Here is a 15,417-nt window from a genome sequence, read left to right as displayed (position 1 = left end):
TCAAATTTAATCTGTGATGTAACTCCACTGATATTTCTGATCAGGTTAGAGGTCTTGTGTCTGTGTACGAGCTTTAGGTATTAATGCACTAGGAAAAAGACATCTCTGTGAGCTGACAGTGAGCATTTCCATCCACCTGCTGCTGTGGGAATAGGGAGAGAATGAGCCCAGCAGCTAGTTTACTTGAAAACTGTTTGTTTTCTCCCCCCGCCCCTGCATTCATGAGCATAATGGGATAATTTTATTACAGGTTCTGCATGAGTTCCAGGATCTCATCTTAAGAAATGCTACCGTGCTGCACCACAGGAACCTAGATTAACCTGTCTCCGATTGGGGAGGAGCGGGGAACAAATACAACTGGTTGGGTAATGCAGTGCTAAAAGGCCAGATTGTGAAGGCTGTATTTACAGAGGAGGTCTCGGACGTGATTCTTTCCTTCCTCTGGCTGGCTTGAGCCCCGGCTGCAGGCATTGATGGGACTGGCCCGTCTTGCAGAATCTCCCACACTGCCGGAAGGATGGCATTGCCTTGTCCCCCAGGCTCACACCAGTTAGCAATGGTCACTGCTGTGGCAGCCAGTAGGAGCTGCTCGCAGGGTGCATACGCTTTGTGGGGTTGGTAGGGCGTGTATGGACCTGAGAGCTGCAGTCACTGTGGACTGAGCCCTTTCTGTGTGCAAGTCTGTCATCAGATTCCTGTGAAATGTCTACTCAGAGGGGAGAAATCTGTGTCACTGCCCTCTCAGAACTCCCAGAAGGCAGGAGCGATATGAATTTAGGTTGGGCTCGATACACCCCTGCTCCTGAGCAAGTCAAGACCGCTAGTGAGTCAGCCGGAGCAGGGTGGTGTGACTGATACAAGGCATTCCGTATCCAGTGTGTCTAGGCCCTGCTGCTCACAAGAGTGAAGGACCAAAATCAGAGCTCAAAGAATGATTGGGGGTTTTTTTTGTTTGGCAGCACAGTGCAGTGCCCGGTGTGGCCTCTGGGGAGAAAAACTAATTCAGAGTTTCTTGTTTCTTTATGTGACTTGGTTTTAGTCTTGGGAAGAATAAAGCTGATAGCTTGGACCATTCAACAAGGTGCTCTCCTTGGGCAAACAGGTGAGCCTCTCTGATCAGCTTCCCATAGATCGCACACTTCTCCGTTTTCATAATCTCTAGAATAACCTTTCTCACAAAGTAGGTTGCTTGAGAAGTACCATGGTAAATGGGGTCCCATAGAGCCAAGAACTGGATCGATATTGTACTGCAAACCACACTGAATGGTGGTAGCACTTCCGAGATCACCTCTGCAACGTGATTGTGTAGGTCATAGGCACAGGTACAAGTAAAGAAGATCACATAGCTTGCACCAACTTTCAGGTATTGGATAAAAATAGATTAGCCCAATCTATTATATGACTCTCAAAACCTGATATCTGTAGTGCTGCTTTGCAGTGCATAGGCAGGTGCAGAGGAGGAATCATGGTAGTTGGGCTAATTGGTGTCTCGAAGCACTTTCCTGTTAGAAATATTTTTCTGTCTCTAAGTGCATGCTCGTTTCAGTCATTCATCATTGCACCTGTGTGGCTCTTCATAGACATAAGCAGATCCTATGAATAAAGGGAAACATGCAACCGTGTAGTCTAATATAATGGGTTGGAGACCTGAAGCTCAGGTCTATTGAAGCTGAAGGGAAGACCCAAAGGGATAAAGCTTTTCAGGCTTCCTCGAGTTGAATAATACTTGATCCACTGAACTGGGTTCCCTTGAAATCAGTGGACTGCAGTCACTAGCAGTGGACCGCTCAACGTTTATTCATGCTGCGTATCAGAACTTGGGCTATGGTGATTCAGTGTTACAACAGCTGGCCTTTTTTATGGTCCAATGGGCTCACTGCACCTGCCTGTCTGTCTGCCCACAGGAGACAGGCAAGACACAATTCTGCAGAAGGGTTGGTACAAACCAAACTCCAACAGGTAGCTCAGGAAAGAAGCAGCCTCACCAATAGCATGGCGTAACATCTCCTCCTGCTGAAGGCTGCAGAGCAAACCCATGGCCCCATCAGCATGCCAGTGTGTACAGGGGTCATCTAGCAATCCCCATGTGGTAGGGATGCTGGGGAGCCTGTCTCTGTTACCTGATTCCCCACCCCCTGCTGCTGATGGACCGTTATGAAAATAAAAACTAAACCACCTGGGTGCCCTTGTTGCTTTGCTTAGCCCAGGATATCAAAGACCTGGAAAGTTATTGGCAGTTTTAATTAAAGCTAGCTCTGAGGTACAGAGCAAACCATAATGGTGCAGTGCTCATTCCAGATCATCTTGTAATAACCCTATCTCCCATTAAATATAGCAGCAATATTGTTCACCAGAGATTAGGATGCTAACACAAATAATCAGCCCAAGCTAGCCTGGACAGGGAGGGCTCTTCAACCAAGAGAAGGATTCAAAGGATCACTAAAAGGCCATGGGGAAAGAAATCCTGGGCAAAGGCATTCGCTCCTGAGAGGGCAGGCAGCAGTCCCACCAGACCCCACCCCTAAGGGCTCCATAAGGGGAGGGCAGCTTTATCATATAGCCATGGGCCCAAAGCAGGCCTTCCATCCTCCCCAGCTGATCAGTCTCTGCCTTGTCACTTGCCCCTACTAAGTGTGAGGGGAGTTCAGTTTGCATGATAAAAGGGGACTGGATAAATTCATGGTGGCTAAGTCCATAAATGGCTATTAGCTAGGATGGGTAAAAATGGTGTCCCTAGCCTCTGTTCGTCAGAGGATGGAGATGGATGGCAGGAGAGAGATCACTTGATCATTGCCTGTTAGGTTCACTCCCTCTGGGGCACCTGGCATTGGCCACTGTCGGTAGACAGATACTGGGCTAGATGGACCTTTGGTCTGACCCGGTACGGCCATTCTTATGTTCTTATGATCTAGTCAATCCTTGACTTCGGCCGAGTCTGTCTACCAAGGCCCAGTTGTGACATAGACCTGTCTGTCTCTCTCACACCTCTCAGATGAGTTTGCAGGAGGAGCTGCCTGTGTCGTCAGCCAAAGTTATGGCAAAATCTTCTGATCTTGGGCCCCAGACCCCACTCAATGTGTCTGCAGCAAATATTTGGCCTCTCAAGTTTACTCTTTGTCATAGTGTCCCCTGTGGGGCTTGGGGGGCATAGTCACACTGCTTGCTCTGATCTCCTTTGGTATTGGGGGTAGCTTGACTGTGCTACTAAAAACCACTTTACTGGCCAGTCATTAGGTTCCACCTTTTCTAATGAGCTCTGTGGCATTATATAAAGCAATATCTGCCATTGTGCCTAAGCAGGTTACTACACTGATGGACCGCAATGGCTGAAGAATCTTTTAGCAGCTGTATTAGTGACATAACCCTCCATAACAGCTGGGAGCGCGGTGCTTTTTCAATAAACTTTGTCTTCGCTTACAAACCCACACTATGGCTGGAGATAACTGAAGGCAGCCCAGGGGGTTGAATGAGACATAATTATCCCTGGTGCCACTACCGTGAAGTCAATGCAGTTACATCAAGAATGGTTTCCGCTTAGTATCTTTCTTTGCTCATTTTACCTTCCCCATTTATGTATTCACTAGCACAGTAGGATCCAAGAGCCAGTGCTTTCAAAGCTATTATTTATATTGAGGTTGTGAGAACAACAGAGCAGAATTGGCTTAAGTGCACCATAATACTCTCTATGTTGTACCTTTTGTCAACAAAACACCTTCCAAATGTACCTACAATATCCCTATTTTCAAAATATTTTACTTGCCAAATCTTGGGTTTTTTTATGTAATTGCCTTAGATGACTGTCTTAAAGATGACTACTGATTGCTAGGTGAGAAATGGAACATTTTGAAATGCCTCTCCATGGACTGAGCTGTTGTGCGTTCAGAAGGTCTCTAGTGTGGGAAAAGGCATTCTTCACTTACTTAGATATTCCATTGGGCCAGATGCATTGGTTTCAATGGAGCTATGCCAGTTTCCATCAACTGGGGATCTGGTCCATAATATGCAGTAACCCATGCAAACTTCCCTCCGGCTGAAGACTTTGGCCAAACTTTTAATGCAGGTGCTGAAAAATGCATTCACAAGCTTTGTAAGCTCACAAATTGGCATGTGCAAAGCCACACATTTGTAAAGGAAGAACATGTAACTGCGTGTGCTTATACCTATGTGCATATGAATATCTAAATGATCAATCGGACTGCATGTACAATTTTTAGAAGCTGCTTTGAAAAGGTGGCCCTATACCTCATGACTGGCAACAATGCAGCAACCTGTGATGGTGTTTTCCCTTTTGTAATGACATGGGAAAGCATATTCTATGTTCCCAAGCAGGACTTTGAACAATCTAAGCCAAAGTGGCCCTTAAAGAATCATCTCAGTGCAAATTTAGAGCATGCTGGGACTAAACTAGACTAGGCAGCTGACCCAGCACTCTGATCACTGCAACTTCAATTGGTTACCTGTGCCCACGTGAAAATGGGAACTGTGCCATATTCATAGACTGATTATATCTTGTATCTCTCTCTCCAGACTAACCATTTCATTAGCTCAGAGGGTACAAAGGCATAAGAAGGAAGTGCAAAAGGGAGAAGAGAGAAAGTGGAAGAACTGTAGGCTGGTAGAGCCACAGTCACAGGCGGACTCTCCCCTGCTGGGCTCAGGAGCCTTCAAGCCCCAGAATACTGTTAAAGCTGGTACATGATCTGTAACAGTGGTGGGAATGAACTTTGTTTATCCATCATTGGGTGTTCTACCTGAAGAAGGTCTCTGAATAGTTTGTCTGGAAAGAGGCAGGAGTGGAACGTGCCCTTGCCACAATCCATTAGAGTGTTAGTTGTTTCCAGGCACGTCGCTGGCTAAGCTTTATGTACTCAAAGCATCAAGGCCAAGATTTTAGATATCCAATCCGAAACGCCTTAAGGGTTCCTGGTTTTAAAAAGTTGGGAAGGAAACTCAGCACTTCCGGAAACTCAGTCCCTTTGAAGGTGTCTCAAGTTGGGCACCCAAAAATCACTAGTAACTTCTGAAAATCATGACCCTAGTTCTTTGCCATTAACACCCCTATGCCTAGAGCTGGTTTGACTATTTTGTCCAAAAAAACTATTTGAAGGGGAGGGAGCATTTTTTAAATAAAAATCTTGCTTGAAAAAAAAAATTTTTTGAGAAATTTTCCAGTTCTTTTAATAGAAAAACCCCAAACTGGAGGCGGGGAGAAGGGGGAGAGGGGAAGAGATGTCTTTTCCCAAACTTTCTGTGGCAAAAAAGGTTGGGGAATGAAAAATTTGGAGGGGTTCTTTAAAAACTTGGGAAAACTTAGAAGGAATTTTAAACAAAAAACCCCAACCTTTTCAGAACATCCAGTGAGGAATACTTACAAAGGGATCTCCCAAACCTGGGTGACTGGGCAACAAAATGGCAGATGAAATTCAGTGTTGATAAATGCAAAGTAATGCATATTGGAAAACATCCCAACTATACATATAAAATGATGGGCTCTAAATTATCTGTTACCACTCAAGAAAGAGACCTTGGAGTCAGTGTGGCTAGTTCTCTGAAAACACCCACTCAATATGCAATAGCAGTCAAAAAAGCTAACAATGATAGGACCCATTAGGAAAGGGATAGGTAATAAGACAGCAAATATCATGCCCCTATATAAATCCATGGTACACCTACACCTTGAATACTGCATGCAGTTCTGATACCCGTCTCAAAGAAGATATATTAGAATTGGAAAAGGTACGGAGAAAGGCACCAAAAATGATTAATGGTATGGAACAGCTTCCATAGGAGGAAAGATTAAAAAGACTGGGACTGGTGAGCTTGGAAAAGAGATAACAAAGGGGGGATATGATAGAGGTCTATACAATCATAAATGGTGTGGAGAAAGTCACTAAGGATGTGTTGTTTACCCTTCACATAACACAAGAATCAGGAGTCATCCAACGAAATTAACAGGCAGCAGGTTTAAAACAAACAAAAGGAAATACTTCTTCATACAACACACGGTCAACCTGTGGAACTCATTGCCAGGTGATGTTGTGAAGGTCAAAACTATAACTGGATTTAAAAAAGAATTAGGTAAATTCATGGAGGTTAGGTTCATCAATGACTAGTAGCTAAGATGGTCAGGGATGTAACCCCATGCTCTTGGTGTCTCTAGGCCTTTGACTGCCAGATGCTGGGACTGGACGACAGGGGAATAACTTTGATTGCTCCAGTCTGTTAATTACCATTGAAGCACCTGGTATTGGCCACTGTCCAAAGACAGGATACTGGGCTAGGTGGACCATTGGTCTGACCCAGTATGGATATTCTTATGTTCTTAAGTTCTGTTGCCTGGGTTAGTCGGGAGGTCAGATTAGATGATCACAGTGGTCTCTTCTGGCCGTGGAATCCATGAATATTTCCAGTGGAGAAATGCTGCCAGGGACAACAGGAGCACCATGAGGGGCCAGAGGTATGAAGGCCTCCAGTTTAATTGTCCTGGCCTCCTCCTGGCCCCCAGGATATGAGGAGTGCCACCCCATTCAGCTGTCTGCATTAGTTCTCCCTCTTCACCTCTGTTTGCAACACTCCCCACAGAGGTCATGGGGAACCCACCTTTCCCTTGCTTGGTAAATATTTAGGTGGACCTGCCCCTTTGGGTTCAGATGTGAACAGAATCTGAACTGGATCAGTCTCAGATTCCCCATCACTGCAGCAAAGCTGAGTGAGGAAACAGACAGGACGTGTGTTTGGCTTCTCCGAAGGTGTAGCAGACTATTTAGTGACATTAAAGCACAAAACCATCTCCCATAAAAGTAATCACCCCCTGGCATAAAAGCTTGTAACAATCTGCTTTCTCCAAATTGTGCTGCTTGTGTTCCCCCATGTGGATCTCGGGGCCACTGTTAGTTTGCTTGCATAATCCTTTGAGTTCACTACACTTTTTTTTTTCTTTAAAAAAATCATAGATGGCTAAGTTCCACACTCAGTTAAACCCAGGAAGTTCCTTTGACTTCACTGAGGACAGATTTCAGCCCCTCCAAAAGAGCAATTTAAACCCTGATGGATTTATATCTCTACTTTATATTGGTATTTACAAGGCTTTTCATTAGCTCTCAGTGGTGGCAGCAGGATCATGTCCCCAGCTCTGCAGTCACCCTAGCGGCTTGGCTCAAATGCTTTGAGGCAGTGGGAGTGGAAGACGTGCCCTTTAATAGTGGAAGATTAACTGCCTAGGATCCTCTCCAGAACGTTTATAGAGCTGTTTACTGTACTCCAAACATGTATGTATTTTGCTGCCCAACCAAGGCAGTCAGGTGGCTTTTGGTGGCATGCCTGCAGGAGGACCGCTGGTAACACAGATTCGGCGGCATGCCTGCAAGAGGTCCATTAGTAACGCGCCTTCGGCGTACCTGCCGCTGAAACCGCGGGACCGGCAGACCTCCTGCAGGCATGTCACCACAGGCAGCCTGACTGCCACCCTCACGGCGACCAGCAGGCCACCCCCCGCCCCCTGCAGCTTGCTGCCCCAGGCGTGCCCTGGTGCCTGAAGCTGCCCCTGGCTCCAAAGCACAATGTACATTTTAAATAGCTGATCATACCAACAATTCTGTAGGCCTTAGGGGAAAGGAAGACAATTGGCCTGCATTAAAGTCATGACTAAAAATTAAGACACTTCATCAGTGTCCTGAACCTGGTTATTCCTTTGTGTTCTGCATGGTGTCTCCCCGCCCCGAGTTATCTTGATCCAGGGGCGGCTCCAGGCACCAGCATGCCAAGCGTGTGCCTGGGGCGGCAAGCCACGGGGGGCGCTCTGCCGGTCGCCGTGAGGGCGGCAGGCAGGCTGCCTTCGGCGGCATGCCTGCGGAGGGTCCGCTGGTCCCGTGGCTTCGGCGGACCTCCCGCAGGCGTGCTGCTGAATCCGCGGGACCGGGGACCTCCCACAGGCGAGCCACCGAAGGCAGCCTGCCTGCCGTGCTTGGGGTGGCAAAATACCTAGAGCTGCCCCTGCTTGGTCAGACACATTAGTGGGGCTTTATTCATTACCGTTCTGTGTTTGTTAATAAGCACATCTGGGAATAAATACAATCAAACAAACTGACCACCTATTGAAAAGGTGAATACATCGGCCCCCATATCATACCCCCTCTTCCAGGGATGACTGCCGTGAAGCCACAGTTGCTCTTTGGGGGACAGCGTCAGGGCATGTGGATTTCCCAGCCAGGGATCCTTGTCAGTGTGTGTGTATGGCAGGAGGGTTGATCTAGCCTTAGTGCTGTTGTAGTGGCCACATATCATTTCTGCTGCCGTTCCGCAGCCCAGGGAGCAAGGTGGGGCTGGGGAATCTTGCACAAAGGAAACACGAGGCTTAGCTGCAGAGTCAGGCTCTTTATTTCTTACCCTCCCACCCTTACTCCAACTTAGTGTAGGATTTTAAAAAAAAATAGTTTGCTCAAGTTTTGATTAAGGAAATATCTGTGTGTTGTAAAGAGAGGCCCTGACTAGGAGGTAGAAGGATGGCCTTGAAAATGAGTTATAAGGCCCAAAGGGAATGCAGTAGGGAGGATGTCTGGTTCAAAGCATAACTAATGGAATAAGGGGAAGCGTCTAAGAAGGCCTCTGACTGATAGGGGTGACTGCAGATGGGTTTCAATAAGAACTTCTCTTAAAAGGAGCCGACGTGGAGCTTCCCACCCCACAGACCAGTGTTATCGGCATCCTATGTGAACCCAGGGTGCAATGAAAAAGCTGTTGGCCAGCAGGAAGGAGGGGAAGAGATTAAGCAGGAAAGACCCTGGTCCGGGGGCGGGGGGAAGATTGTAAATCTTATTTGGATCAAAATTAGGATGAGTTGTCTAGCTAACAAGTGATTTGAATGTGGTAATTGGCTCTGACGTTTGTTTGTTGCAGGGTATGAAAGATATGAATGTGAAGGTTCTTTGTCAGACCCTACTATCATGCTGGAGTAGGCCAGGATGAGACTGTCATCCCTAGGTCTGGCCTATTTGTAAGTACACTGATCACATGCTTACGAATACTTTTTGTTACTGTATTGGGTGTAGTATATTGCAGATTATTTAGGCTTTGTACGCACGTTTCGAGCAATTGTATAAATACTATTTGGCCTTTGGATTTAATAAAGGAATTTATGGTTAAATTAGTGTTTGGTTTCCCACAGCGATATTAATTTCAAATAACATTCTTATTTCCAACACTTAGTAACACACACCTCTCAGTGAGGGTGGCAGCTTTGAATGGTTAAAGCTAAATGAGTTTTGAAAGGCAAAACAAACATCTGAACCTCTCTAAGTGTGTAAAGGATCGTTTTCTTTCCTGCTCGTACCCTATGCTTTGCTAGCTGAATGGGTTTTCTTTACACGTTTCCCTCCAAAAATTGCTGAAACCACCCATGAAAACTTAGGCCAAAACAGAGTCCTGTTGGGCAAGTGATAAGTGACTGAACACCAGGGGGAGGGTGGGGGGGGGGGGCTTGCAGTGAAAATTGGCATCTCCCAACCTGGGCTGGTGTTACTGGGGAGCCACAATAATTCTATGCTGAGCCTTTGAGGTTTGGAAGACTAATATCTGGAGGGGTTAAACTAGCCATTAGAGGGAGCAAACAGTTACAAGCTGCTAACAGGGGAGATTCACAGGGAAGAGTTCTACAGGGCTAGGTTTTATATTGACTTCCTGCATTTGCAAGAGCATTCTGGGGTCTTGGTCAGTTCTGTAGAGGCTGGGCTTCTCTCCTAGCTTCTGTTTAATGATCTGAGGCCCCACCCATTGCTGCTTATTCCTGGAAGCTGGCAGAACTACCGTGGCCGTGAGAATCACATTTTGGTGGTGTTTAAAAGATCAGACCCAAAGGCCATATTTTAAAGGCTTTTAGGCATAAACTTTTGATTTCAATTGGAGCTGGGTGCCTAAATACCCTTGAGGGTCTGAGCTCAAGTCTTTAGTAAAGAGCCACCTACGTTTAAGATGCATTGTAAGGAGAAGCATATGCAAGCTGAGTAGCACTAGGAACAGAAGGATTGTCTGCTGTTGAGTCACAATCTCTGTGCAGAGTCCGGGAACTAGCCACAGGTGTAATTTATGACAAAGCTGCGCTTAAAAAGCCAACGGTTAGTGTGCTGATCTATTGCCACCTTCCTGGGGAATTTCCCATAGATGAAATGGGCCCCACTAGCCATTGCGTGTTACTCCCATAGGTCACGAAGGCCACAGACATTCAGGGCAAAATGCTTTGGTCCTCACTTGGACAAAACGCCCCAGTTTGAAGTCAGAGAGAGAACTGCCTGAGGAAAGCCTGTGGGATTTGAACCTGACTGCAACGCAATGTGACTGCTGCCCTGTTGCATATCCCTGGAGGATGTTGGTCTCTTCTCCCCAGATCTGCCACCTGCCTCCAAAGGGGAAGATTGCTTACTGAAAGTCAAAGCACTCAGCAGTCTGCAGCCCACTGCTCTAGTGACAACAGCTGACCACAAGGAGGCAGTAGTGGCACTGTCTAGTGTTAAATCTTTAAGGGCTGACTTTCCCAAGGGGCAATCTCCCTTTCGCAGCTGCAGTTTGTGCTTGTTCCATGTACCCCAGTGATGGAATTGTGCCTCCAGCTTATGTAGACTGGGCCTCAGACTTTTGGAAAACTTACTCCCAGAACTAAGGACGGACTGATTGATTCAAACCCCACTGAAGTCAGCTGGAGTTGCAGGTACACAAGGAATGCAGACCTGGGCCATAGATCAGCTCAAACCAAAACGCATTCTTTGAGCTCCCTCTGCTGCTCAGTGGAGTCATCTAACAAACACTGGGCTTGATGCTGCTCTTCTCAACATCTTCTAAGCCAGTGGTTCTCAAAGCCGGTCCGCCGCTTGTTCAGGGAAAGCCCCTGGCGGGCCAGGCCGGTTTGTTTACTTGCTGTGTCCGCAGGTCCGGCCGATCGCGGCTCCCACGGGCCGTGGTTCGCTGTTCCAGACCAATGGGAGCTGCTAGAAGTGGCACAGGCTGAGGGACATACTGGCCGCCGCTTCCCGCAACCCCCATTGGCCTGAAGCAGCAAACCGTGGCCAGTGGGAGCTGCAATCGGCTGAACCTGCGGACGCGGCAGGTAAACAAACCGGCCCGGCCCGCCAGGGGCTTTCCCTGAACAAGCAGTGGCCCGGCTTTGAGAACCACTGTTCTAAGCAACCTGCAGGGTGGGTGAGTGTGGTTCTAACTCTCCCTGACCCATGCAGCCCCCAGGAATCTTTTAGCAGCCTCTCCAGTCCAGAGTGACCCAGTCTTCTTATAGCTCCCCCAAGGAACATCTGCTGGGTCCAGGCAGAATTGGTGATGAAACAGGAACAAATCCTAAGCACAGCCAGGTTTGCCTGGCTCTGGGTATCCAGCAAGGCCCAGTGTAGAAGTTACTTTCTCAAGATTGTAACAGCAGAGGTAGTTTGTGAGGGCAATGCCCAACCCCATATGTCCTACCAATAACTAGCATCTCCATGGACTGCTGGGAACGGAGTCTGGATTTCCTGGCCAAAGGTGGTCAGTATTTCTCCATTATCGCATGGGACTCAAGTCCAGAGTCCTACTCCTACACCCTGTCAATCCCAGGAGTGTCACAGAGGCAGCTCTGTGGGCTGCAGGCACCCCCTTTCCCTGACATGACATGTGACAGAGTCCGGGATAATGACTGCTCTGTATAGTTCCCCGCTTAGATGGCAGGGTTAGTGTGGTTGCAAGGAGGCAAGACTAGAAATCCAACCAACCCCCAGCACTGTTCTGCTCCTCCCTCCCATCTCTCTCAGGCCTTCCCCCCTCTTCTGTTCTTCCTCATCCTTTCCCCATGGCAGGTGTCCAGATAGCACAGTGCCAAGAACCTAGATAAATGGGTAGATCTCGTTGGGCCGACTGAAGATCCTGATGGACAGCAACACTTTCCTCATGTGGGGTTTGGGTAGAGAAGTGATGCTGGCTGGAAGAAGCATCTAGAGGCATGGCCAGTGCCAGCATAGGCCTCTAACACTGTGTTGTTCCATCCTTGGTCAATAAAACTTGTGATTCAGGGGAGCATCTGGATTCCCTGTTGCTGCTAAAGGCCACCAATACCATGTGGGACAATGGTGCCTTTGTCCATCTGCATTCACTGTCCTATTCTCTCCCATCCCCAGGCACCAGGCTGGTTAAATTGCAAGGGGATGAGCCTGTGGGGAGCCCCAAAGCTGATGGGATAGAAGAGCAATCTCAGTGCCAATGCTCTGAAGCACCACAGACAGACAAACAGTGTGAAGGCCTTTACTGAAAGGGAGAGACACGGATCTAACTGCATTCATGAAGCTTCTGCTTAGGCTCGGACTTTCCATGTCCATGGGGGACTCAAAGCTGCGCTGCACGTTCTCTAGCTGAACTGCTTGGGTTTCTGGGTCCCTCTCTGTGATGAGCAGACACTGCTATCAGAATGCCCCAACATGGTGCAAGTATCCTTGATGAATGAGGGGAGGAGGAGCTGCTCCCTGCTGGCATGGGCTGATCAGTGGGCTTGGGTTAGAGGTGGGGGAAGTCAATCAGTGGGATGAGCTGCCTTGAGGTGGAGATGAGTCAGTTAAAATGCCAGTGCTAGGCCAGGCTTGTGGGCCTAGTGCCAACCCAGGGCTGCGAGGTTGATCCGAACTATAGCTCCTCCTGCCCCCATCACTTCTTCCGGCTCTCCCTCCGCAGGGCGGCTGCATGCTTCCGCAGCTGGCTCCAGCACTTGGGTACCTGCTGGCTGAGGTCTGGCAGGCGCTGCAGCCTAACGAAGAGAATGCAGGGGCTCAGACTTTGTTTTTTCCCCATCCTTGAGCCCTCTGGGCTCTACCGAACCAATTAAAAATAAATCCGTGCACATTCACCACCGCCCTCCAGCGCAGATTGAGATCTAAAACAGCCAGACACCTCTTCACATGCCATTCGGGACACTGAGCTGGGCTGCAATGGGCCAGAATGTCAGCAGCCAAGCTGAGGGTGCTGCACGTGTACCTGCTGTGGACTAAGCTAAGGTCTGCTACAAACCTGTGTGGGTTGAGCTTTGACTGTCAGAGCAATGGGCTAGGGGGGGTCCCCAATTTTCATAGTAGAAAGCTGCAGGCCGGAAAGGCTTTTCCTCGGGACAGATCTATGGGGAGGGGAGGCATTACTGAGTGGGTGCTATAGGGATGAAAGGCTCTCTGTGCCCTGAGCTAGCCTGCCACTCCCCTGGCTCAGGCCTAGAAGGAGAAGAGAGAAAGGTGCTAGGTAACAGAAACCTGCTAGGTCATTTTGCGCCCCCCCCCCCCCTCTCTCTCTCTCTCTCTCTCTCACACACACACACACACACACACACACACACACTTTTCAGCCTCTCAAACTTAACGCCTGATCCAAAGCCCACTGAAGTCAATGGAAGGATTCCCATTGACTGGGATCAGACAGGCTCTCAAAAGTAACAGCTCAAGACACGTCATCCAGTAAGTGATGCAACACTGCCATCTATTGACAATATGAGAGAGCAAAGTCTCTGTCTAGCAGATGGAATTCCTGCATCAAAGATGCAATAGTTCCTATTCAAGCAGAGAAACCTACTGTGCAGGGGCGGCTCTAGCTTTTTTGCCACCCCAAGCACAGCAGGCAGGTGGCCTTCGGCGGCTTGCCTGCGGGAGGTCTGCCGGTCCCGCGGATTTGGCAGCAATTCGGCAGCGGGTACACCGAAGCCACGGGACCGGCGGACTTCCCGCAGGCAAGCCGCCGAAGGCGGCCTGACTGCTGCCCTCGCAGGGACCGGCAGGGTGCCCCCCGTGGCTTGCTGCCCCAGGCACGTCCTTGGAGTACTGGTGCCTGGAGCCGCTGCTGCTACTGTGTATGTTCAATGAAGGAGGAATCTGCCCTGAAATTGTGTGCATGGGGAAACAGAATCAGCTGGAGAGATCCACAATCTCTCCCTTGCTGTGGCCAGAGCAGTGTCCCCAGGGGCAGAGCTGGATGCTTGAGGTGGAGTGTCTGTCTGCTCTTTGGCACGGACCCAGCTCCCCCTGTAGTGCTCCCAGGAGTGCAAGCCAAGTCCCAGCTTCCAACACTCCAGACTTCCTGGTGGGAAAAGCTTACCTGTCACAGAGGAAAATGTCACATCTCTCGTCCCATGGCAGGTGCTGCAAGGAGTCAGGAGGAGGCTCCGGTACTGCTGGGAAAACCTTCATGGACTGGTAGGAATCAAAATAAAAAAGGAAGATGGAGCTTTGATTGCCCTTGGTCTGTGTCGGCAGACTAGCCTGCTGCTGCTGTTCATCCCCTGTGTGCCAGAGAAGAGAGGACAGGGTATCTCAGTAGGATGCACATGCTGCAGAACCATCACAGGGGGCCAAGAGTGACCCAAGGCCACCACAGAGCTGGCTGCACCAATCTGTGTACACTGTTCTCAAAGTGCTCTGATGTCAAGCTACTCCGCTGGGGAAGAAGAGAATGGCCTCATTCAGAGCAGCGATCACCAGGAATGACCAAACAGTCCTGAGCCACCAGCTGGCCACACAGGCCAAGGTCTGAAGTGGGCTCTGCTAGAAATCCACCAGCATGGATGTTTTTGCACCATGGCCTGCACAGCACGCACTGGGGCTGGCAAAGAGCTGGCTGTGCACGTGGTGCTGGCTCCTCCTCCCCCGTGTTCCCAGCTGCTACGTCACCCTGGAGAAGCTACTAATACATCAATACTTTCCCAGTGGTACTTGCAGCAGTGGGCTACCTGAGAAACTACCAGAAGGGATGTTCTAGTATCACAAATGGGAGGGAGGATGGGCCAGGTGATGGCTAACAGGAACCAACTGATGGCAAGTAGGATGGGAGATGTCTAAAAAACATTCCCTCAACTAGCATGTTGCCCACCCTATGAGTAAGGCTGAGGACCCCTGCACCAGCTGACTGGGAACGATACAAGCACTCAAAGTCAACCAGAAATTCAGCCCCAGTGCTGCTGTTTCATCCTAGCAGCACCAGCATTTCCAGTGCCCTCTTCTCCAGGAGACCAGCTTCAGGGAAAGGGGAGGTGGCCAGTCTACTCAGCCTGTTACCTTGGCCCAATTCAGCCTGTACAGTGATTGAAGCATGGGACGCACACTGCAGTCCCCATGGCCCAAGCAATGATGTTTTAAAGCTTTCAGTCCCTGCTGCCTCTCCCCAGTAGGAGGCACTGAAAGGCCAGTGTCCTACCTGTGAGCAGCTTTCAGTGGGGCCAGCATGCAGACAGATACCGGTGCACAGATGCCGCACAGCAATGCTAATTGGCCTAGTGTCCGGGGCAGGTTGTGCAGATCTGGCAGCCACACAGGGAAACCCCACCCCCATTTCATATTGTGAGTTGACCCTTCTATCTCCTAGGACTTGCTAACCTGAAACTCCTTGGCAGGAGCTGGAGACCCAGGGCCCCCTTTCCCCTCC

General features: G+C 49.1%; 1 protein-coding gene and 1 long non-coding RNA gene across 7 annotated transcripts in view; one reads left to right on the top strand and one right to left on the bottom strand.

Moving 5' to 3' along the window:
• LOC123343594 overlaps positions 1-15,417 on the top strand; it is a 96,541-nt gene that overhangs the window by 78,113 nt on the left and 3,011 nt on the right. For both annotated transcript variants that reach the window (XR_006572289.1, XR_006572288.1), the window contains exon 2: positions 8,896-8,992. This is a non-coding gene — a long non-coding RNA (uncharacterized LOC123343594). The remainder of the gene's footprint in view (positions 1-8,895; positions 8,993-15,417) is intronic.
• The window catches only part of WDR93 (WD repeat domain 93), a 23,208-nt gene continuing 18,999 nt past the window's right edge, over positions 11,209-15,417 (bottom strand). For 3 of the 5 annotated variants that reach the window (XM_044978761.1, XM_044978762.1, XM_044978760.1), the window contains exons 16-17: positions 14,095-14,278; positions 11,210-12,766 (exon numbers count right to left, since the gene is read on the bottom strand). In XM_044978761.1, coding sequence (XP_044834696.1) covers positions 12,667-12,766; positions 14,095-14,278 — 284 coding nt within the window. In that variant the 3' untranslated portion in view covers positions 11,210-12,666. Of the gene's footprint in view, positions 12,767-14,094; positions 14,279-15,417 lie in introns of those variants that run through there. The other 2 variants (XM_044978763.1, XR_006572286.1) reach the window with 2 other exon arrangements.

This window comes from Mauremys mutica, chromosome 11, assembly GCF_020497125.1.
Source record: "Mauremys mutica isolate MM-2020 ecotype Southern chromosome 11, ASM2049712v1, whole genome shotgun sequence".
Classification (NCBI taxonomy): Eukaryota; Metazoa; Chordata; order Testudines; family Geoemydidae; genus Mauremys; species Mauremys mutica.
The sequence above is the reverse complement of the archived record's forward strand: the minus strand, read 5'-3'. Positions and strand labels throughout refer to the sequence as shown.